Raw genomic sequence first — 22,511 nt, forward strand, 5'->3', positions numbered from 1 at the left:
ATCTTCACATCTTCTCTCGCACTGCAGACTTTCCGTCCAGCCGCCATGCTGATTGAGCGGTCAGCAGATTTTGGTCGCACCTGGCAGATCTATCGCTACTTCTCCCACGACTGCTCGACCACCTTTCCTGGAGTGTCCCAGGGTCCTTTACGCAACATTAATGATGTCATCTGTGAGTCGCGCTACTCTGACATCGAGCCGTCAACAGAGGGAGAGGTGAGAGTCTCATGCTGCCCATGATGCTTCTGATTGTTAATTTGTCATATCTTATGTATTTAAGTATTTATGATATCTATGTCCTGACTTAGGTCATCTACAGAGTGTTGGATCCAGCCATAAGGATTCAGGATCCCTACAGCCTGAGCATCCAGAGTAAGTCACACTCCTGTTTTTATCAGAAGATAGAAGGTGCAGAACAATATGTGATGACGCAAAATGCTGGGCTAGTCATTGGCTCCAGCACTCTTACTTTTCCAGATAACTGGTTAAATACTAAATAAATATGATCAACACGGACAGTGGTAGTGCTTCAGTTTTGTGGGTGCAATATCTATATCTACGGTCTTACATTGCTCAGTTTTGTGATTGACATCATCAACAAGTAATGTACCATGTGGTAAGGCTACAGGTCCTTCTCAATCTAGCTGAATCCCCTCTGAAAAAAAACATGCAGAAAGACAAACAAAAAATAGAGAATGCAAGTATGCTGAAACTTCCAATAATCTAAAAAGTTTTGAAATGGCATATAAATGAGGGTCCGGGACCAATCAGTGCAGATGCTAGCAAGTTAGGCTTATTGGCCACTGTTGAAATATAAAAACACAAACACATACACACACACACAAAACATAAAACAAATTGAGCAAGGCAACAATTCCTCAAATTACTGAATGTTTCAAGAGGGTGGATGCGTTAAACTGAGTTGATAACATTTAAGTATCATTTCACTTTATTTCTATCTTCATTGTAAATCATTGTCACATGTTAACTGTCCCCATAAATCCCACTCGAGCCGACACACTCTCTACTCTTGTTATCTTGCTGTGACACATTACAGACTGAAGCAGGCCCTCTCTCTGGGGTGTGAAACATGGCCCTAGCTGTGTGGAGGACATGGAGAGATGTGAAAAGCAGCTGTTTGACTCCCACACAGCCTCACTGTCCTGGCCCTCATGTTTAGACTGGCAGGACTTGAGAGCTGTTACCAGAAACCAAAGCTTGATTTCCAGTGCAGGATGTCTTGTTCTGCTGCTAAATATCTCACTGCTAGTGCCCCCCCCCCCCCCCCCCCCCCCCCCCCCCGACCCCTAACAGCTGAACAATTCATATTCTCTGTCAGCTGTTGTGAAGAAGAATCGACATCCAATGAAAGTCTTGTATGATGTTTTTGTTTCTATCTGTGTCATTTGAATTGAGGATCAGGATCTTTTGTGCCCTGAGTTCAGCCGTTAAGGCCTACCTACTTCTTGGTACATATTCTGCCACTTTGATTGGCTGACTTGAACCCACTTTTCTACCTATACTTTAACCATAACATCTATAAAAGTGAAAACATTTGATAGGTAACACCTAAATTGAGGATGTTTGTTAGTCCCAGGGGAAATAAGTTTTAAAAAAAAGGACGAAAAAGGAGAAAAAAAGGACGATAACAATCTTTTAGTTATAACCTTTGGGTAGGTACTCTCCTAGAGCTAAAGGAACCCTGAGGGATTTAATGTGGCTGTGGATCAGTGGGCAAGTGGTCGACTCTCAACCAGAAGGTCGGGGGTTCGATCCCCAGCTGCAAGCATATGTCAATGATTCTTGGACAAGTGACTTAACTCCAAGTTGCCCATGCTGCTTTGTCAGCGGTGTTTGAATGTGTATGAATTGGGTTAGGTATTACTGATGGTCACTTTACATAGCAGCCTCTGCCATCAGTGTGAGAATGTGAAGTTGTGACCTGCGGTGTAAAAACGCTTTGAGTGGTCAGAAGACTAGAAAAGTGCTATAGCAGACAAATATGAAAAGAAAAAAAAATGGGATCAGCAAACAGACATTAATAAATGGATAAATCAAAGTAGTGTTTGCTTAAGCAGACAGTCATCACCCTGACAAGAACAGTTTGCTTTATTCTGAGACCTTCTGGCTTAATCTGTCCCATTGCTCCTTAGACAAGTTATTTTTCCAGTTCAGTTTGCCAAGCTTCTTTTAGTAACCACCATCCTCAAGCAGAGTCTCAAAACATGTTCCAAAGCACGGAGAAATGAACCAAAAGTTCAATCTTAATTTGCATGTCTGTTTTCCAACTACATTTCTAGTAATTGGGAATGTTTTAGGTCATGTGATTGGAGATTGTTTGAGTTGAACTGTGTTGAACAGTTGTTGTTGAGTTGATATAGAGGTTGTATTTTAGTGCCTTTGCATTATTTGTGCATTATGTTTACAGAGACAGGAGTCCAGTGACATTTTGCAAGTATCATCTTCCCCCAAATTTGTGGATTTTGTGTGAATCATCGTGGCAAAGAAGTCTCAAAGGAACCACACAAATAGTTGAACATGGAAAACATGAATCCTCTTCCATTGAAATATGCTTAGATGCTTACAGATAATGATAAATGAGTTGAACATGTGTGTGTGTTTGTGTGTGTGTGTGTGTGTGTGTGTGTGTGTGTGTGTGTGTGTGTGTGTGTGTGTGTGTGTGTGTGTGTGTGTGTGTGTGTGTGTGTGTGGTTGGTTCTGGACTACTGCTGAACAGCTGGACTGTATCACCAGGGGGGAACTTGTGACCACTGTCTTTCCAGCAGATTAAAAAGGTGAAAGCTCGTACAAACATCTCTGGAGAGGGGTTATCTGTCTCCCTAACAGAAATGTACTTGAGGTAGTTTGAGAGGATAAAGAGGCCGGATGTGGGAGAAACCGTTTCAACACCACATTCCATTACCATCCATCATTTCTGGATGTTGCTCCGGATTGAACACTCATCACATTTGGAGGATTCCGCTTGTTTTTACTGAGGGAGGACATGTTATTTATGTTTTCCGAAGAAGATGCAGCAGCAAAGCAGTAGTAAAGGGTCAGGTCATTATGGATGTGCAAAACCAGTTTGTCAGTCTGTTGTCTGTTGTTGAAATCACTTGTTGGACAACATCCATTGCTGAACCTTGAAGCTTAATGAAATGACAAGTTGCTTTAAAAGTCAGAGGTCTGACTAATCCTCAGACCATCCTGGATCATAAGATGTTGTTCACCCATAATCCTTTGCCACACTCTTTGCTCTGTCATGCTCCACTGGCCATGACTTCCTCTTGTTGCTTGGGCTAAGAGCTTTGTGAGGTGTGAGTATGTGTATGTCATCTATGTGTGTATTTGTTTTGTATTTTTTACACATTTTCAGCTGATGGCTTTAAACCATTTGTATCCAAACTTATATTGTACCATCCACCCACCACCGGGAGACTACCAGTTTTATAAAACAGAATACTTTAACAAAACTCCAGTGTCCATGTAATAAGAAGTTTTATTCTGAATTCATGCCTGCTTTCTCACTCATTCTCTGCGTATCCCCCCCCCAACAGACCAGCTTAAGATCACCAACTTGAGAGTGAACTTCACTAAACTTCACACCCTGGGAGACAACCTATTGGACCCTCGAGCTGAAATCAGAGAAAAGTATTACTACGCCATATATGAGCTTGTCGTTCGAGGAAACTGCTTTTGCTATGGCCATGCCTCAGAGTGTGCCCCGATTGAAGGCGTCACGAATGATATCGAGGGAATGGTGAGTGATCATGCCTTCCTAATTTTCCTTCTTTGATTTTTTTTTGGAGCCTTTTTTAAAATCCCATATCCATTACTTTAACTTCACCTCCCTCCCTTTTAAAGGTTCATGGCAGGTGTGTGTGCAACCATAACACCAAAGGTTTGAACTGTGAGCAGTGTGATGACTTCTACAACGACCTGCCGTGGAGACCAGCCGAGGGACGCAACAGCAACGCCTGCAAGAGTGAGTAGAGGGGGAAGAACGAAGGAGGCTTTAGAAACAGATGAAACATCACAGATTAGATTTACTAGCACCTTCATGAGGTTGCCCTCAGCTGATTCAAAATCTTTTATCTATCACTTCTGCTTCTGTTTTGTAGGCTTTACCTAGAAGTTATTAGATTTTGTTTATGTCTGGGAGAGTTTATAGATTCAGTTATAGATTTGTTTTAAGCATTGAATCCAGCTGTTGCAACAGCCATGCAACCAAACTTAGTCTTAGTATTAGATTAAAAAACTGATCAATGACTGATAACTTGAAGAGATACGTTCTTGTTTTCTCCAGAGTGTAACTGTAATAGCCACTCCAGCGTGTGTCACTTTGACATGGCGGTGTATTTGGCTATGGGAAATGGCAGCGGAGGAGTGTGTGACGACTGTCAGCACAACACCATGGGACGCAACTGTGAGATGTGCAAACCTTTCTACTACAAAGACCCTGTTAAGGACATCAGGGACCCTCGGGTCTGCATAGGTGAGTGTGTGTTTGTGTTTCCTCTGTGTAAATATCTTAGAATAACTACTGATGGTGTCACTTGTTGAGAATGTGTACGACGGGGCGCAGATGTCCTAACAGTTAAGTCGTAGCCCCAGTACAGAGGCTATAGTCCTCCAAGTTCATGTCCGGCCTGTGACTCCTTTCCCGCATGTGATTGGGGCAACAGTAACTCAGTCTGTAGGGATTTGGGTTTGGAACCGGAGGGTTGCCGGCTCAAGTCTGATGTGGACCAAATTATGGAAGTTGTTCTGGTAGATGGAGAGATGCTAGGGCACTTCCCGAGTACTGCCGAGGCGCCCTTGAGCAAGTAACCAAACCCCTGACTGCTCTGGTGCGCTCCCTGCGTAGCAGTGTGTAGCAGCAAATTCTGCCGTCTATTCTTCTGGATCTCATGGCTCACATGTTAATATCCGAAAAATCCAAAGAAAAATAATCCGGCCAAAGGGCGATGTCATTTAGATAATTTTGATTTTGTTGAACACAAGTCCACAGGGCTCCTGTGTACCAATTATGATACCTTTAGCATGTGTAGTTTTAAGAATAAATACTTGTATATAAGACAACAGATCAACTAAGTGTAGAAATGCCTCTTTTAAGTTATACTGCATTATAACACACTCTCTTCTCTGTCTCCCTGATAGCTTGTGACTGCGACCCAGATGGTTCAGAGAATGGAGGAATGTGCGACAGCCACACTGACCCTTCCCTCGGCATGGTGGGAGGTCAGTGCCGCTGCAAACAAAATGTGGAGGGCCCGCGATGTGACAAATGTAAGAGCGGCTACTTCGGCCTGAGTGCAGACAGCCCTCAGGGATGCCAACGTGAGTACAGTCCCCGTTATAACAACACAAAGACAAACACAAAGACGTTTTCAACACATCTTTCTCTTCAGCTGCTTATAGCTCCCATCAGCTTGCTACCTAGCTCTCATTTTCAACAGCTGCTCTCCCCTCCTATCTGAAATGTTTGTGATGAATACAGATGAACTTTTTGAGATACTTTGGGTAAATAAACCAAAAATAGCTGTTATTATCAATCTTTGAGAAATCTGATCAATGTTGCCCTCTGCTGTGTGTCACCAGCTTGCCGCTGTGATCACAGGGGGACAGTGTCAGGTAACTCCCAGTGTGACCCGGTCAGTGGAGACTGCTTCTGCAAGCGTCTTGTCACCGGACGCAGCTGTGACCAGTGTTTGGTAAGACTGTGAAATAAATTCTATGTGTGTCATTTTACCTCTTTCTCATTTTAAAACTCACTCTCCACCCCTATTGGTGATATTATGACAATGACCAAAACAACATTTTTGTTCCCCTCTTGACCTTTTTTTGGACCAACTTCCATACCCATTGATAAAATGTTCTCCTTGTTTATTCTCTTTCTTTGTGACCACTCCTTTTATTTGATTATCCAACATTTTACACTCCCCAAGAGATGAAGAAGACATATGTAAACATTGGATCACATTACATTTCTTTCCCTTTCTCTTGTTCATCAGTGCTGCTGATTTTCTCGACACTCTGTTTCTTTCTCATGTTTTCCTCCCACTCTGCTGGTGATCAGCTTCCTGTTATAATTCGGCCTCTTGTCCCAAACCTCCTCAGCCAGGAATAGTGGAGGCAGGAATGTGAGCTCCTGCCTTGGCACTACGTCTAATTTTAGTCCAGGGATTTGAGGCTTGTCCGGTAGGTGTTGGTTACAGCCGGCCTAAAATGGTCAGGGGCCTGGACCTGCTCCCAAAGTGGAGCCTGTCCTCTGATAAGCCCTTTGAAGCCTCATTTAAGTAGCAAAAGGAGCAAAGTCAACATTGGTCAGAATTGAGGAAGACTCCAGATGTACTAAACATGAAGTGTGGTGACTTAACCAAAAAGGCCACTTAAACATCCTGAAAAACTGCGCCAGGAAAATGTACAAGTTAATGTCATCACAGCCCTAAGATATTCCGTCTCTAAATCTCATGATATATCACAAGCAAGAGAATCAACAGGTACAGACCAGCTTTTCTTTGACAGAGATTAATTCACAAACTTGAACAGTAATAAATTGACCATATTCTTTTTATATAACACTAGGGGGGAAAGCACTAAATTTACCAAAGTACAAACCCTTCAGCCAAAACATGCTGAACTTAAAAAGTGAAACTGTTGATTTCAGAGAACCCATTACTCACATTGTTAAGTCAGCTGTTTTTAGAAAGAGCTGAAAATCTCACAGGGTCGACTGACATAAAATTGGCAGTGATGATATGCCCTGAGGCTATGATTGAGGTTTTATTGGATTAGAGAGTTAGATACAGTGCACAGATAGTCAAACTGCGGTGGAAGTTCCCCTCCCACCCTGTAATAGCATGGAGGGTGATGCATCATGTCTGGCTGAAGCTAAACTCTTCAGCTGTCTGTCTGCTTAGTGTTTGCTCTGTCCTCTTCTGTTTCTGTCCGTCAATCATGCCCGTCCTCTGTCCTTCTGTGTTTCCAGCCTGAACACTGGGCTCTGAGCCACGACCTGAACGGCTGCAGAGGCTGTGAGTGTGACATCGGAGGAGCTCTGGACAACCAGTGAGTGATACTGTAGCTTTTATCCACAAAGGTTAAACATGAAGTTTGATGTTGCTGGATGACTTTGTTCCCTGACTGTAATGTAATCAACTATTACATCTATTGTCAGTGAAGTGTTTACACACATACATTCCTCAGAAGATGCAGCCTCCTGACTTTGGTGTTGAGTTCTCCTGACCTCTAGCCCCACCATGAGGCTGACAAATTGAAACTGCTGATGGATGAATTGCAAAAAAACTTTCATTCAACTCATTTCTAGAGTTTCATTTGCCCAATAGTTTGATTCAGTACTTTAAAGGTCACATATTATCTTCCTTTTTCAACAACTTTCAATAAGTCTCAGAGCTCCCCAAACCATGTCTGTGAAGTTTCTTGCCAAAAATCCGATCCTGTAGTTTTTTCTATTTCAGCCCTGCTCAGAACAGGCTGTTTCTGTGTCTGTAGCTTTAAATGTAAATGAGCTGTGTCTGACCACGCCCCTCTCCGGAAGGGGATGTGGCTCAGGCTTTCTCGTTCCATACCCAATTGTTTATGACGAGAAAGCAGACTCAAACACCTAGCTGTGTGAGTGTCACCCACCTGGGGGAGGGGTTACTACCCTTTGTGATGTCATGAAGGGAAGGATGAGCAGTCTTAGATTGACCTGAAACTAATTCCTTCAATTAAAAGAATATTACTAGGCTGACATCTCATTTTGAATATTCACACAATGTGGGAAAAGAAAGACACATTTGCAGGTCACATTTGAAGAAACAATCAAAATGCCTTTGACATGCAGCTTTGACCTGATTGGTCCTCAGATGTACCCTTCAAAGGATGCAGCCCATACTTCGGGGCATCGCCTCAGACACATCACCTCTTGATTTCTGAAGAGGTGTTTTGAAACTCGTTTTGAAGCCTATTGACATATTGGAAATGCTATCTCAACCTAACTTTTGATTAATTTACCAGCAAGCAAAGAGGTGGCCTTAAGCCTCCTAGTATACAGCTACTACACATCATGCCTGCCAGTCTACCCAGCCACGCCCCTAATTATCCAAACATTACAGTCTTTACCAAGAGGAAAATGTTTTGTGTAGACCAAAGTCATTGTTTGTAGCAGGCTGCAAATTTGATATCTGAGAAACATTAGTTTGTTGCACTTATTGGCTTAATTTTTCAGCACCACAGGTTGTTGCTTGACGCTGATGTTAGAACTTAACAAAGCACTGCTCTGCATAAGTACGTCCTCACAGAAATGCTTTTTTTGTTTTAAAATTAAAATTTGTTGGGGCTTTTCTGATAACACAATAAAAATAAAATATTTATTTAAAATAATATAACATAAAACCAAAGCACCAAATGCTGGCAGCTAAGAAATCTATTTATGTCTTTCTTCATAGCTGCTCCATGGAGAGCGGTCAGTGTCGTTGCCGCAGTCACATGACAGGACGCCAGTGTACACAAGTGGAGTCTGGATATTACTTCATGGCTCTGGATCACTTCCTGTTTGAGGCCGAGCTGGCCAAAATGGGGCAGGTACGCCAACCCATGTTCTCACATATTTGTTTCAGAGTGATCCTGTGGGATTAAAAAAATAAATCTGAATACTTAATATCCTCAGGGCTGTACCCTGGAGACCAGAGAGCACCAGCCAGGTCGCCCCGCATCATGGACGGGCATTGGGTTTGCCCGGGTACCTGAAGGTGGCACCCTGGAGTTCACCATCACTGACATCCCCTACTCCATGGAATATGACCTGCTGGTCCGCTATGAGTCACAGGTCTGTGCGTTTGTAGACAAGCATTAATCATGTCTGCTAGGAAGACACATCAGATCAAAGTGAAATGGTTAACGATACAAGTTAGACTATTTGTGAAATGCACCTTTTGTGTGGATATAATGTAGCAAGATGATGTTACATTTTAAATTAGGGGTTGATTTTGTTACCTTTTCAGAGACCCTATCTAACTTTCTTCTATTTCCAGTTGTCATGTTATGCTAAGCTAGCTTTTATACTGGCTCAAGCTTCTATCGTGACAAACAGATATGATAGAAGTATGAATCTTTTTCTCTTCACGGAGATGAATGAGTGTCTATGGTCAAACTATTCCTTAAAATATGAGCAGACCCCCCTTAAGAGACAAGCCTCCTCTGATTATTAACATTTTTCAGCATGCTGGTGGTCTTTAGTGTAACTGCGCTCTACCTTTAAGTCATGCATATTTTACATGTTGAGCACACAAAATTACTCTTCCATACTCTCATATATCAATATAAGACTGCTTATAACTGTATATTAAATATGTCACTGTAATGTTACCCAGATGCCCAGAGACTGGGAGGAGGTGCGTATAACGGTGGTCCGCCCAGGCCTGATTCCCACCAGCAGTCCCTGTGGAAACACCATCCCAGATGATGACAGAATCACAGTCTCTCTTCCTGCTGGAGCCAGGTCTGTGACCCAAACACACACACATAATATACCTTACGTACTGCTTTTTTTTTTTGCAAAAGTGTCGTAACTAAGCTCAGCCGTCATCACGTCTTGTACGTTCATTTTATGAATTGTTGGAGTCCCAGTCTGTGAATTCTCATTGCATTTTGGTGTTTCGGAAGCACGGCACATAGCGAGCTCCTCATAGACACACAGTCAGACATGCATGCACCCACAGCACTGCAGCTCCCTGCTGGCTCTGCTGAAACCATTTGGCCTCTGTAACGTTTTTGTTACTACTCTGAAGACGGTACAAAAGAGGGACAATTTCTTCCCTCCCATTACATTCAGATTCACAGGGTTGTTAATATTGCGGCTTGAATCGACAGTCTGAAAAAGGCTACACACTCACACCTCATACATACATCCAAAATCATACAAGTTACTGTAACTGTTGCTTTTCTATTCTTCAGGTTTATGGTCCCTCCTCAGCCCGTGTGTCTGGAGAGAGGAGTGACTTACACCCTTCGATTTGAGTTCAGACGCTATCAGGATGCTAACAGCATCCTCAACGGAGCTGCCAACGCTGTCATTCTCATGGACTCTGTAAGAGGAATTTATTTTTTCCTTTCAAAAGGGATCTTACTCATGAAGAAGGAGAATACAAATTATTGACAAAATATCTGTTTTGTTTTCCAGATTGCCTTGATGCCGCGTCACTCCTCCATGGAGATGTTTAACGCCGGGGATCCAGCTTCTAACCTCAGGAAGCAGACCTACGAGCGCTACCGCTGCTATGAGGGCGCCAAGAGTGTGACCCGCCCACTGATGAGTGACACCTGTGCCAAACTTATCACCAGCATGTCTGCCGTTGTAAATGACGGTGCTCTGCGTGAGTCAAGAAAGCCATATATATATTATAATATATTTTGATCAGTTTAAATGAAGTTTATAATGTGCTCCAGTAGTCCTCTATGCTGTAATAACTGTAAAACTATTAATACATCATATTAGCCCTGAGCCTTCAGTCAGCAGCAGTTTTTTGTTCCTCTTTCTCTCAGAATTTGATGTGCAGGATGTAAACTTGTTTTAGAGTTCAGTAACCTTATGTCTGTTCTTCTCTGTGCTCCTCCAGCGTGTAACTGCGACCCCCAGGGGTCCATGAGCTCTATGTGCGATGTCCGTGGGGGCCAATGCCGCTGCAGGCCAAATGTGATTGGTCGACGCTGTGAGCAATGTGCTCCAGGAACTTATGGCTTTGGACCCTCAGGCTGCATAGGTTTGTAATTCAATTTCATTTCTCCTCTTGATACAGATCTGTTTATGGAAAATAGGTTGCAAAATACAACCGCATTTTTCATTTTGGGGGTTTGCCCAGCTGTGTTTTAAGCCAGTGGTTCTGGTCTCTGGTCGAGCCTCAGGACCAACCACCAACTCCTTAATAAGACAGCCCCACCCAAGTTTATGTTTTTTTTCACAGATTCAGATTTATTTAATGAAAATAATTGACGTTTGGACCACAGATTGTACATAACATATGACAGAACAGAGAGACGGAATAAAACATACATGTTTTAAAAGCAGCTCATAGACATTTGACACAATTTCTTAACCAGGCAAACATTCACGACCCACCGAAAATGGATCCATGACCCACTTTTGGTTCCAGACCCTCCAGTTGAGAACCAATGGGCTAAGCTTTGAAGGGTCTTGTAAGACTTTTGCTAAGATAAAGTCTGTTGAAGAGCTCATGAAAGAGTTTCACAAGAAGAAAAAAAAATTCATCACCTAAAGTTAACACTATAAATAAAATATGTGTAATCCATCTATTTCTTGCATCTACCAATCAAAGTGAGCCTGTATGTACTTCTGTTTTTTGGTTATATGCTGTGCTGCTGGCGCCCTCTACTGTTACAAATCTAACATTGATGAATTAAAATGAGAAATTTCACATTGCTGTTTTTCTTCTTCCTTCTGTTCCTAATTTATTCTCCTTCCCGCTCCTGTCATCCACTCCTCCTTCCTATATGCCCCTCCCTCTCTTTATCTCGCCTCCATTCAGCCTGCGGTTGCAGCTTGGAAGGCTCCGTGACTCGACTTTGTCACAAGTTCACCGGTCAGTGCCAGTGCCGTCCGGGAGCATTCGGACAGCACTGTGACGGATGTCAGGCGGGTCACTGGGGCTTCCCCAGCTGCAGACCGTGCCAGTGTAACGGACACGCAGATGAATGCGAACAGAAGACTGGAGCCTGCATCCGCTGCAGGGACAACACTGGAGGAGACAAGTGTGACAGGTGACATTTCATTAGAACAGACGAGCTACAAGAGTGCTAGTATATAAAGCAGTATGAGTATACAAATAGTTTCATCAGCTATGGAGAATATAAATTTAGTGGATTTAATCAGGAAATAAACCCCTCAGATCTTGTTGCTTTTTTCTTTTCATAGGAATGGATGACATTTCAGAATTTCTAAATTCATAAAATATCTATCGAATAATTTGCTTATTGTGTTGTTTTAGGTGTGCAAATGGTTACTATGGAAACCCAATTTTGGGCATAGCATCTGGAGGTCAGTGCCGTCCATGCCCCTGTCCAGACGGGCCCAACAGTGGACGTCACTTTGCTGCATCTTGTTACCAGGACAACCGAAACAGACAAATTATCTGCAACTGTAACCAAGGTTACACAGGTAAACCTAAAACAGCTCTTGTACTCTTGCTCCTTATTTCTACTCTTTATTCCCCCCCTCTTCAATCAACTCTGGTTTTCAGCTCTGTGTCTCGTCTCCATGCTCGACTGATAATGCTGAGGAAATCATCAGTGTATCCAGATGTGTGTGTCGCTGTAATTTAAATGACTTTCACTTTGAAATTCATTGTAATTACATTTTCTACAGAACCTGTGGCACCATGAATACCTGCTGTACCTGTTTCACACCTGAACAATAAAACACTGCATCATCATCATACACATCATTACACGGACCTTCATGATGCACTTTCTGTCAGTTTCTTGGTTAAAACAAAATGCAAACCTCATCTGAGTCAGTAATGTGAAACACAAGTGTGTCAATGATGAGGCTGATGTTAATGTCACCATTATTATTGTTTGTTTTAATATTTTAGGTAAAAAAGGTCTGCACACCGTTCAATGAGCAACTCTATTTTAAGCAGGGGAACAATTCGATCTAAAGGATCTTCCTCAGGCTCTGCAGTTAATAAACATTTTTGTCCTGCACCTGTATGTATTTTGGGACACGTTTTGCCTTTGTTTTGATAGGGCAGTAGAGAAACAGGAAATGTTTGGAGCAGAGAGTGGAGGATGACATGCAGTCGATGTAGAGGGTCAGACTCGAACCTGTGACCACTAGAACTGTGGTCTCATCACATGGGCGCTGACTCGAACACTTAGCTAAGTTAGCACTGCCATTTTGAGCATTTAGTGCATTGAATGACATATTTGGCTCAAAGACAAAGGCAGGGGATCATCAAACCCCAGGAATCATCCTTTGGGGAACATGAATAACAATCCCTCCATCATCTCATTTTCAACCAAAAAGTTCCTCAAGGCGAGTCAAGCCTTCTTAAGAGCAAAAAAATGTATGCAATCAAATGTGTCCATTATGCAATACACCAGATGATACAACTCCAGAAAGGTAAGAATGATGTATCTCAATGGGCTCTGTGAAATGGTAACCTGTCGTTTCCTCCTTCCCCTGTACTACTGGGACAGGGATTGTTAAACGCTCCGGGGCGACCATTTTTAAGCGTGAGTAATGATGGTTGACCCCTCTCCCCTCCCCCACCTCCTCCCTCTGTAGTATCCACCAACCCTCCACTTGACCCACCTGACCCATGCATGGCTTCAGCACCTCTCCTGTCGGCTGTGCTGTGCCAGCGTGCACTCCTGCGCACGTGTGAGACCTGGCTCAAAGAATAATGTCAAAACGTTTCAGATGCTTTTCGGCATTTAAGGAGCAAACGACTTTGATAACGACAGATGCTAAAATTGTATTTGAAGCGGTTCAAAGCATAATGATATCAAGGTTTGAACCAGGTCTGCTAAATATTCCCTGTACAAGGATCTGACCCAGAGTCGTTTTTTTAAAAAAAGTCTGCTTTCTCACTCAAAGATAATCCCCTTCAGAATAAAAGCGAGGGTATTATGGCTTCAGGTTTGATCGTGTTGGTTAATTCTGAGTCTGGGTCAGTTTCTTTCTCTTGTGTTTGAAATAGTTTTCACTTTTCATCTTGATTGTGAATGACTGATGCTGAGACGATCTCTGAATCAACATTTCTACTGAAAATAAGAAATGTTCTGATATAATTATTTAGCCCTGCAGCCAGTGTAAGGGCATTGTATTTCTGTTTTTAAATATTTGTATTTTATTGAGTAAGGGTTTGAGTACATCAGAACATTCAATGTTACAACATATTAACAATCATAGTTTCATAAGAAAAAGACCCTGCTTGTATTGTTCACTCACAACGACCATACAGCTACATCAAAATCTATCTCACAGGTTGAACTCCATCCCTCACCCACAACCAACAGAGCAGACTGAGGGGTTCCTTAGAGTTACAAAGTCAGACATTTTATTTCACCTCCTTGTTTTTTAAGACTGAGCACAACGCAGGGTAACCACAGTAGCTGATTTCATTTGCTCTCTACCCAACCTTTCCTCCTGATCACCTCTACTTTGACTCTCCTTTACCTCCTCTCTCCTTCATTCTTGTTCCCTATCCAATTTTCTCTTCTCATTTTTCCATTTGCCTCCCATGTTACCTGTCTTGTACTCAGCTTTTACTCAGCCCTACTCTTTTCCTCTCACCACCTGTTTGTTGCTTTCTTTCTCTAATTTCCTGTTTGGCTCCTTTCTTTCTGCTACACTCAAAAATGTCAGGTATTTATTATTTGAGTCTGACCTACAGGGAGAGCAAATGACATGTAACAGTAAGGGGAAACAGCCTGGATGGTTTATAGGTAAAGAATGAAGCTCTGTGCCTGACAGGTGTTGTGGCTGTGTTGTGTAGTATAAAGCAGTAGTTATGAACAGGTATTGTAAAGATTCAGCCAAATACAGTACACATTATCAAAGGAAACTATGATTCAACTATGTTTGTGTACATCATTTATTTTTGTGTGGACTTTCTCTGGGCAACCAAGAATTTATCCCCAAATCATCCTCGACTGCTAGCTCTTGTGTTGTTACAGTATTATTTCATCTGATCTAAAAGTCTGCTAATGAGAGCTGGTTAACTTTTGAGTGATGATAAGTAACATAACTGATTCTTCTCTAAAACTGTATTAATATGATGATGATCATGCTTTGCAGAGAATGGTTAAGCCAAACGTGGAACTAACATGTCTCCAGTCCATGTCATTATACTTTTGTTGAAAAACAAAAACAGGAAGTGGTTGATAACAATAGGTATAAATCTAACAGGGGAACTGGTTCCATCAAAAACAAATCTGTCATGGATAGTTATGTCTAGTGATAGATTTTTGTGGAACACTCTTTTAAATGTAAGAGTACCATTACAGTACTTGGGGAGGAAGAAGTCCTTTAAGGGGGTCATCTTTACTTTCAACCAAAATTACCTGATGATTCTAAAACTACTTGTTATTTCACACACAATAAACAGCTTAAGAAATCCTGTGAAGCACATCCCCCCTTTTATAGTTGCAGTAAAATGTTTAGATAAAATAATGTGCAATCATCATTATAACTTTTTCTCTTTTCCTTTTTTCCTTTTCTTACTGACTTACTGTAGGTGCCCGATGTGAGGAATGTGCCCCAGGTTACTTTGGAAACCCCTCTCAGCCCGGGGGGCGCTGCCAGCCGTGCCAGTGCAACAACAACATAGACATGTCAGACATGGAGGCCTGTGACAGGCGGACCGGAGAGTGCAGGAAATGCCTTTACAACACCGAGGGCCAAAACTGTGGCATCTGCAAGAGCGGTTACTTTGGGGATGCATCCAGACGCAACTGCAGGAGTGAGTGTCATGTACATGGGGAGAAAAAAACATTTGCATGGAAATGAATGTTGTTTAAAAAAATAGCTATAATGTGATGATGTGTTTTGTTTTTTGACATGTTTTTTCCGCTGTATTTGCCCTTCAGAGTGCACATGTAACTTCCTGGGCACTGATAACAGCCAGTGTATGCAGCGTGAGGACTGTGTGTGTCAGCGTACCACAGGACAGTGCCAGTGCCTAGCGAACGTCATGGGTCTCACATGTGATCACTGTGCCCCAAACCACTGGAACCTGGCGAGCGGGAGAGGCTGTGAATCCTGCGGCTGTGATCCCAACAACTCGGTCACCTCCTCGTGTAATGAGGTGGGAAACACGACACACATTTCAATAAGAACATCTCACACTGATAGAAATATTCAGTCCTAAACTTCTCTCATTCACTCTCTGTTGTGCAGTTCACTGGGAAGTGTCAGTGCAGAGATGGCTTTGGAGGGAAGACCTGCACCGACTGTCAGGAAAACTACTGGGGAGACCCCAGGACTCAGTGCAGAGGTGAGGTACAACAACACAACGTTGAAGGTTGAGGTGAAGTGAACTCGCTTGTTGCTGATAAATATACAGTACACGCACTTAATAAGTTCAACCAATCATTCAGATAAATTAAATAATGATCAACCTAACACTAGTCAATAACGTGTGCTAATACACAGGAAACTGGAGAGGGTGGGGGTTCATTTTCAGTCTACATTTAATTGTTATGAATGCAGAAAGCAAAAGCACAATGCAGAGCCCATTTGAATGAATGATAGGGTTGGGTTTATGTTCTGTGTTTAGAGAGTGTTAGGTGATTGAAGTACCGAAAGCTAACAAAACACAAGTCAAAGCAAAGCACAAGAAATATGTAGAGAGCAGAATATATGGCAAACCCTGTGTAGAAGTGTTTTAATTAATAAATGGAGCACTTTATTGATTTAAACAAATCTATTAACAACACACTATGTCCTGTTTAACCATATTAATGAAATACTTCCTCCTTCTCTCCTCCAGCTTGTGACTGTGACTGGCGTGGCATCGAGACCTCTCAGTGCAACACGGTGACCGGTCACTGTGTTTGCCAGCAGGGGGTGTCAGGTGTCCGCTGTGATCAGTGTGCCAGAGGCTTCTCTGGCCAGTTTCCAAACTGTCAGCCCTGTCACCAGTGCTTTGGGGACTGGGATCGCATTGTGCAGGTGCAGTTGCATGCTAAATAAGGCGTCTAATGTTTTGTCTACAGAATCCGAATGTGAAGAGATTGTAATTTCATTAGTCAAGAGGAGTCAAACATAATCTTTCTCCTCATAATTTTGCCACATTGTCAGGATCTGGCAGTGCGTACAAAGACTCTAGCAGAGCGTGCACATGAGATTCAGACCACAGGGCTTACTGGGCCCTATGAGAAAGCCTTCAGGGACCTGGAGGAGAAGCTGGCAAAGGCTCAGGGGATTGTCAACGCACGCAATGCCACTGCTGCAGCCGTCTCTACTCTCATGGAGCTTATTGAAGATCTAAGGTACAGTGAGTTCAAGTATTTTATTCTGCTGTAGAAGCAATAGCAAAAAAATATATTTTTTAAAAACTTACTTCAGAGTCACAAACATATTTCATCCTCAGCAGCAGGCTTATACAGTTTGCTCAGAAATGACATTTGAAATCACAGGATTTATCAGAATAGATTTCATATCCATTAAGCTTTTTTTGTTGTTGCTCTGAAGAGCTCAGATCAGTGAGACCACTGACGCCCTGAACCGCGTAGAAGGAGACTTGACCATTGTGCAGGACAGCAACTCTGAGGCGAGCAAGGAGCTGAGTGCTCTGGAGAGAGAGGCCAAAGAACTAAACCTTACTTCAGAGCAGCTACACCGTCAACTGGACATCCTGAAAAACTCGAACTTCCTAGGTGAGCATAAGAGGAGGGCAGAGCCACATTATTCAACCATGTTCTGCTAACTTCAACCTTCTATGACCACCTCTCTATTACCGTAGGTTACTTGTAGGTTCCCTGACCAGTTCCCTGACCTTTATTATTAATTATCATCAAAGAGTCTGTTTTTGTTGTTCAGTCTAATAATCCTAAAAGGTCTGAAAAGTTTTAACTTAAAATACACTTTATACATTTTTTCTAACAGGTGCGTACGACAGCATCCGTAGCTCCTACAACAAGTCTCAAGATGCAGAGCGGCGTGCCAACGAATCAACAACCACCAAACCCAACACAGTCAGCCAATCTGTGGACACTCGCCGCCGAACTGAGCGTCTCATCAGCGCCAAGAAGGACGACTTCAACCGGAAAAATGCTGCGAACAAGCGTGCTCTCGGAGACCTCAACACCAAAACACAGAGCCTGGACATGAAGAAGCTGAATGAGAAGGTTTGATTGGTTCTTCAGTTTGAAGACGCTGTTTGCTCTGATACATTTTGATATCCAAAAAGACATACAAAGTCAGAGAGGGGTAACTACTTCTCTGGGTAAGCTACATTACAGATAAAATAAGTTTGATATTCCTCTTAAATCTTTCACAAAAAAACACAATAACTGCAAAAAATGTGTTTTCCTTAAGCTTGCTCCTTTTTTACGACAAACCTTAAATTTATAATTAACAGTCCAAAGTTCATGTTGTGAATCTATGAAACTGTCTATCCACCCACTGTTTATATTGAACCCCATTCACAGTCGACAATTGAAATTCTACATTCACATGACACACCAAATAACAACAATTACCGCTACTCGATTTAGCTAGTTATATAGCTTTAGCTGGAATATAGCTTGTTTTTTTAAAACTAATTTTTCATTTGAGCAAATGTGTCATTGTTCACAATAGATGTTAATTAATCAGATTTAATATTTATTTGTTGCACACAAACAGCGAAGTAAGTTTTAGCTATAGCTAAAGTTAGCTGTGGCTATCCTACTGGCTAACATTCAACTTCAGCTCTCTTGCTTCAGCTTCCTACATCATTTCTTGTCTCCACTTTTTAACTATTTAATATGTAGTGTCGCAGAAAGTACATTTTATGGAAGAGTAATATACAAAAAAAAACACACAAAAACATCTGTTCCTGACTTATTATTAACCCCATGTGAGCTATTGTTTTAGCTTTATGGGATAATAGGTGAGGGAAAATCATTTTCCCATCCAACATACATGCAGCTGATAGTTTCTTAGAGTAAGAAAGTCATTTCATGTTCACCTGTCCCATCAGATTTGTGGCGCCCCTGGTGATGCTACCTGTGAGGAAAGCCCGTGTGGGGGCGCGGGTTGCCGTGACGACGAAGGGAACCGACACTGTGGAGGGCTGAACTGTAACGGCGCTGTAGCAGTAGCTGACAATGCTCTGGAGAGAGCCAAACATGCAGAGAGTGAGCTGAACAAAGCTATGGAGGATGTGGAGGGACTCTTCACCAAGGTAAGGAGGGACATGACAAGCTACTGAACTTAAGCTATTTAATAAATCAAATGTGTAAGCAAAGCAATGTATATGTAATGCTATAAAGCTTTTTGTATGTCACGTATTTCTAGAGCTGCCTCTTGCAACAATAAACACGGGGAGAAGATATATTTTGTGGATGCCGTTTATTGTCACTTACATAATATCCTCTCAGCATACATGGGAGCTAAATGCTATTCTCCTTAAATCAGGCCCACTTAAAAAACAAGAGACACATACATCCACTTCTTATGAGACCAGAATGGAATTTTGCTGAACTATATTGTCAATGTTTTTTTTCCCTCCATAGATCACTAAAAAAAAGAATCCATTGCAATTCCTTATGCAAGTGTTTTTATTTAATCTTTCCACTGTTTGGGATTTTACTCTTTACAGATGAACACTAATTTACATCTGTTGGTGTTCCCTTTCATGCTGTGCCAGTGTCCCTCCATAGTGTATCACAGACTGGAGTCAGGGTTTAGACATGCACATGCAGCTTGTATATTTTGAATAAGCCATGTAGCTGCAATCTGGTGTTTATGTGTACTTAGACAAAACAGAATCCTGTGAGAGTGGGCACACCGAAAACCAAAACAGGAAGAATTTATTACCTTAACAATTCTCTGGGATCTCAGTTTAAAAAAAGGAGGGTGAAAACCAGAAAAGCACTTACTGTGAACACGTTTTTGAACAAGTATCTGTCAGTCATCTATAAACATTTCTGGCTTTTATTCAGGTGGCAGATGCCAAGACCAAGGCTGAGGAGGCAAAGAGTAAAGCCCAAGCTGCTCTGGACAAAGCCACCGCCACCAAGAACAAAGTGGAGCGCTCCAACAATGACCTGAGAGACCTCATCAAACAGATCAGAGAATTCCTCACTCGTGAGTCTGACAGTGTTCTGGGTTATATACTGATATCCTGCATTTTACACTAGGGGTGGGAATCACAGGGTAAGTCAGGATAAGATAGGATTTGATACGGGACACATGGCCTACAATAACAATAATATTAAGATGCTGTGACTGTGATAAGTGAGGAAAATTGTATATTCACAATGGTATCTGATTAACTGAGTTATAATATAAAGCTAAAGTGCAGGATTGATATGTTTATGTAACTAAAATTTGGTGTCAGTTTCCACCTCTTATCACACTTAATCATTTCACTTATTTTCACCGCTGTCCAGCTTATCCCGGTGTCTTCGTCTACTTGTTCTTCTTCTTTTATCCTGCTGTAAACTTCTCTTCAGAATAGTTTTTTAAACATGAATGGTTATCACCAGCGATTCGATAATTGTATCACTCATGTCAGGGTGACGATATATTGCCATATCAATATATTGTTACACCCCTGTTTTCCACATACGTTTTTAAAATTACCGAGAACTTGTAGGTCATTCATGGTGCCTCATAATCAGCCCTCCGTTGTAACTTCTGGTGTCTTTTTCTCAGAGGACGGAGCAGACCCAGACAGCATTGAAGCAGTGGCTAACCGTGTGTTGGAGCTCTCCATCCCAGCTTCACCCCTACAGATCAGACACCTCGCTGATGAAATCAAGGAACGGGTCCGTAGCCTTTCCAATGTAGACGCCATCTTGGAGCGGACACAGGATGATGTTCGAAAAGCAGAACAACTGCTGCTTGATGCCAAGAGAGCAAGGTAATCCGAATAATAAGATGTCATTGTATAATTGTTTTTTTTCCCACATTCTTTGTCCTCTATTAAGACAAGTTATTTTCAATAACACTGTTGTTGTTTAGACATAATGCTGAGGGTGTGAAGACCACAGCAAAGACCGTGAAACAGGCCCTGGAGGATGCTAAGACTGCACAGACATCTGCAGAAAAGGCCATCGCGAGAGCCAAAGCTGATATTGGGGAGACTGAGGCCCGACTGGCACAGGTATGGATATAAAGAAAGAAAAAAGGCTGCAGATAAATAGCTGTTGACTTAGCATTAAGTACAATTCATATTATCTACCAGTAGTACAAATTGTCACACCTCCTCTTGTTGAAAGGGTTCAAACCTTTCAGTTTCACTCAACTTTGCCCAGTAATTTACATCCTCATTTAACATGATTTTCCACATTGATTATTGGGATCAATAAAGTAAATCTATCTATCCATCTATCTATCTATGTTCGATTTGAGTCTGTCTTTCATCTTTAATCTCCCTTGTTCTAGCTATAGCAGGTTGCTGGTTTCTAGGAAAATACTCTGATGAGCTCACTGTACACTACTTGTCAAATACAAATACTGATCCGCAGACAAACACAGAAAAGGACTAAACAGCCAGACAAACAGCATCTCCATGAGTTAGTGGACAGAAAGACAAAGCCCCCCTGAGAACGCATGTCGGTATTACAACTCCAAATGAAGGATGCTTAATATCTGCTGAATGTGTAAAGCTCTTATCAAGCATGACTTTCCATATTAGCTATAAAATAGACAATTTCTAAGTGTTGTGTTTCACTATTTTCACCTGCCAGTAAGTGGTTAGAGTCCTAATGTACAGTAGGTTTAAACAACAAGAGCACCATGATTAAAAGGTAATGAAAACTACAAAATGCCCTGAGAAATTTGTCCACACTTGCCACATGGAAAAAAAAAACATTTAACAGGATTATATTGTAACCCTTGAGAAGACAGGCTAGTACATACAAATCAAATATCTCATACTGGTTATGTCATGACCGTCCAGTACTCCACTCTGGCACAAAAGGAAAAAATAATGTGTGTTGTGATGATATTATTGAGGAATGGTCACCATTCATTTCTTTTGGACCTTCTGTCCTCAGATTGAGTCGGAGACGTCCAACAGTGAGAAGGATTTGACTGATGCCATGGACCGGCTGGGCACACTGGGACAGGAGATCACCGCCCTGAAGACCAAACGTGCCAACAACAGCATGGCAGCGGCCCGCGCAGAAGAGACCGCCACCATGGCTCGAGACAAGGCAAACGAAGCCAAGCAGGTTTGTGTGTGTGTGTGTGTGTGTGTGTGTGTGACAAACGTTGCATCATTAAATATTATACACAGCTGTTACAGAAAGAGCTCACTTCTGTCTTGATGCCCAGATTCTGGACGGCCAGCTGACAGATAAATACCATGAGGTGCAGCAGCGGGTCGACACAAAGGCCAAGGCTGTGAAGGACGCCAAGAAAAGAGCCGAGAGCCTCAGAGATGAAGCTAAGGAGCTGCTGAGAGATGCCCAGAACAAGCTGCAGAGACTAGCAGGTGCTTATTAAAATATATCTGTGTGTGCCTGTTTGTGTGTGTGTGTGTGTATTTTTGTGTTTTTGAGATGGAGAAATTGGCAGAGTGTGTCTATAAAAGAAACGTTAATTAGAAATCAATGTGAGTCAGACTCTGTTGTTGTCTTGATTTCCTAGTCAAATAAGTTGGTACATTATGTTAATCAAGTCATAAAAATCTGATCTAAGATAGGACAATCCTTAATTGATCCTCAGAGGGGAAATTCAAGTGTTGCAGCAGTGAAAAGACATGAAGATTGCTTGTTATCTCACTTTAGGAAAACAAACACAAGTTGACATTCAAAAACATTGACTG

General features: G+C 42.0%; 1 protein-coding gene across 1 annotated transcript in view; it reads left to right on the forward strand.

The window, feature by feature from the left end:
* Window positions 1-22,511, forward strand: part of lamb2 (laminin, beta 2 (laminin S)) — a 44,350-nt gene that overhangs the window by 19,853 nt on the left and 1,986 nt on the right. The window contains exons 6-34 of the mRNA XM_061058259.1: window positions 28-216; window positions 309-372; window positions 3,558-3,760; window positions 3,865-3,985; window positions 4,307-4,495; window positions 5,161-5,340; window positions 5,602-5,714; window positions 6,992-7,071; window positions 8,454-8,589; window positions 8,675-8,833; window positions 9,378-9,505; window positions 9,961-10,093; window positions 10,187-10,379; window positions 10,623-10,766; window positions 11,550-11,781; window positions 12,009-12,178; window positions 15,264-15,488; window positions 15,616-15,833; window positions 15,926-16,022; window positions 16,518-16,699; window positions 16,829-17,019; window positions 17,222-17,406; window positions 17,636-17,877; window positions 18,714-18,917; window positions 19,678-19,822; window positions 20,393-20,600; window positions 20,702-20,843; window positions 21,739-21,915; window positions 22,019-22,178. Coding sequence (XP_060914242.1) covers window positions 28-216; window positions 309-372; window positions 3,558-3,760; window positions 3,865-3,985; window positions 4,307-4,495; window positions 5,161-5,340; window positions 5,602-5,714; window positions 6,992-7,071; window positions 8,454-8,589; window positions 8,675-8,833; window positions 9,378-9,505; window positions 9,961-10,093; window positions 10,187-10,379; window positions 10,623-10,766; window positions 11,550-11,781; window positions 12,009-12,178; window positions 15,264-15,488; window positions 15,616-15,833; window positions 15,926-16,022; window positions 16,518-16,699; window positions 16,829-17,019; window positions 17,222-17,406; window positions 17,636-17,877; window positions 18,714-18,917; window positions 19,678-19,822; window positions 20,393-20,600; window positions 20,702-20,843; window positions 21,739-21,915; window positions 22,019-22,178 — 4,810 coding nt within the window. The remainder of the gene's footprint in view (window positions 1-27; window positions 217-308; window positions 373-3,557; window positions 3,761-3,864; window positions 3,986-4,306; window positions 4,496-5,160; window positions 5,341-5,601; window positions 5,715-6,991; window positions 7,072-8,453; window positions 8,590-8,674; window positions 8,834-9,377; window positions 9,506-9,960; window positions 10,094-10,186; window positions 10,380-10,622; window positions 10,767-11,549; window positions 11,782-12,008; window positions 12,179-15,263; window positions 15,489-15,615; window positions 15,834-15,925; window positions 16,023-16,517; window positions 16,700-16,828; window positions 17,020-17,221; window positions 17,407-17,635; window positions 17,878-18,713; window positions 18,918-19,677; window positions 19,823-20,392; window positions 20,601-20,701; window positions 20,844-21,738; window positions 21,916-22,018; window positions 22,179-22,511) is intronic.

Source organism: Labrus mixtus, chromosome 15 (genome assembly GCF_963584025.1).
Source record: "Labrus mixtus chromosome 15, fLabMix1.1, whole genome shotgun sequence".
In the NCBI taxonomy this organism is placed as follows: Eukaryota; Metazoa; Chordata; class Actinopteri; order Labriformes; family Labridae; genus Labrus; species Labrus mixtus.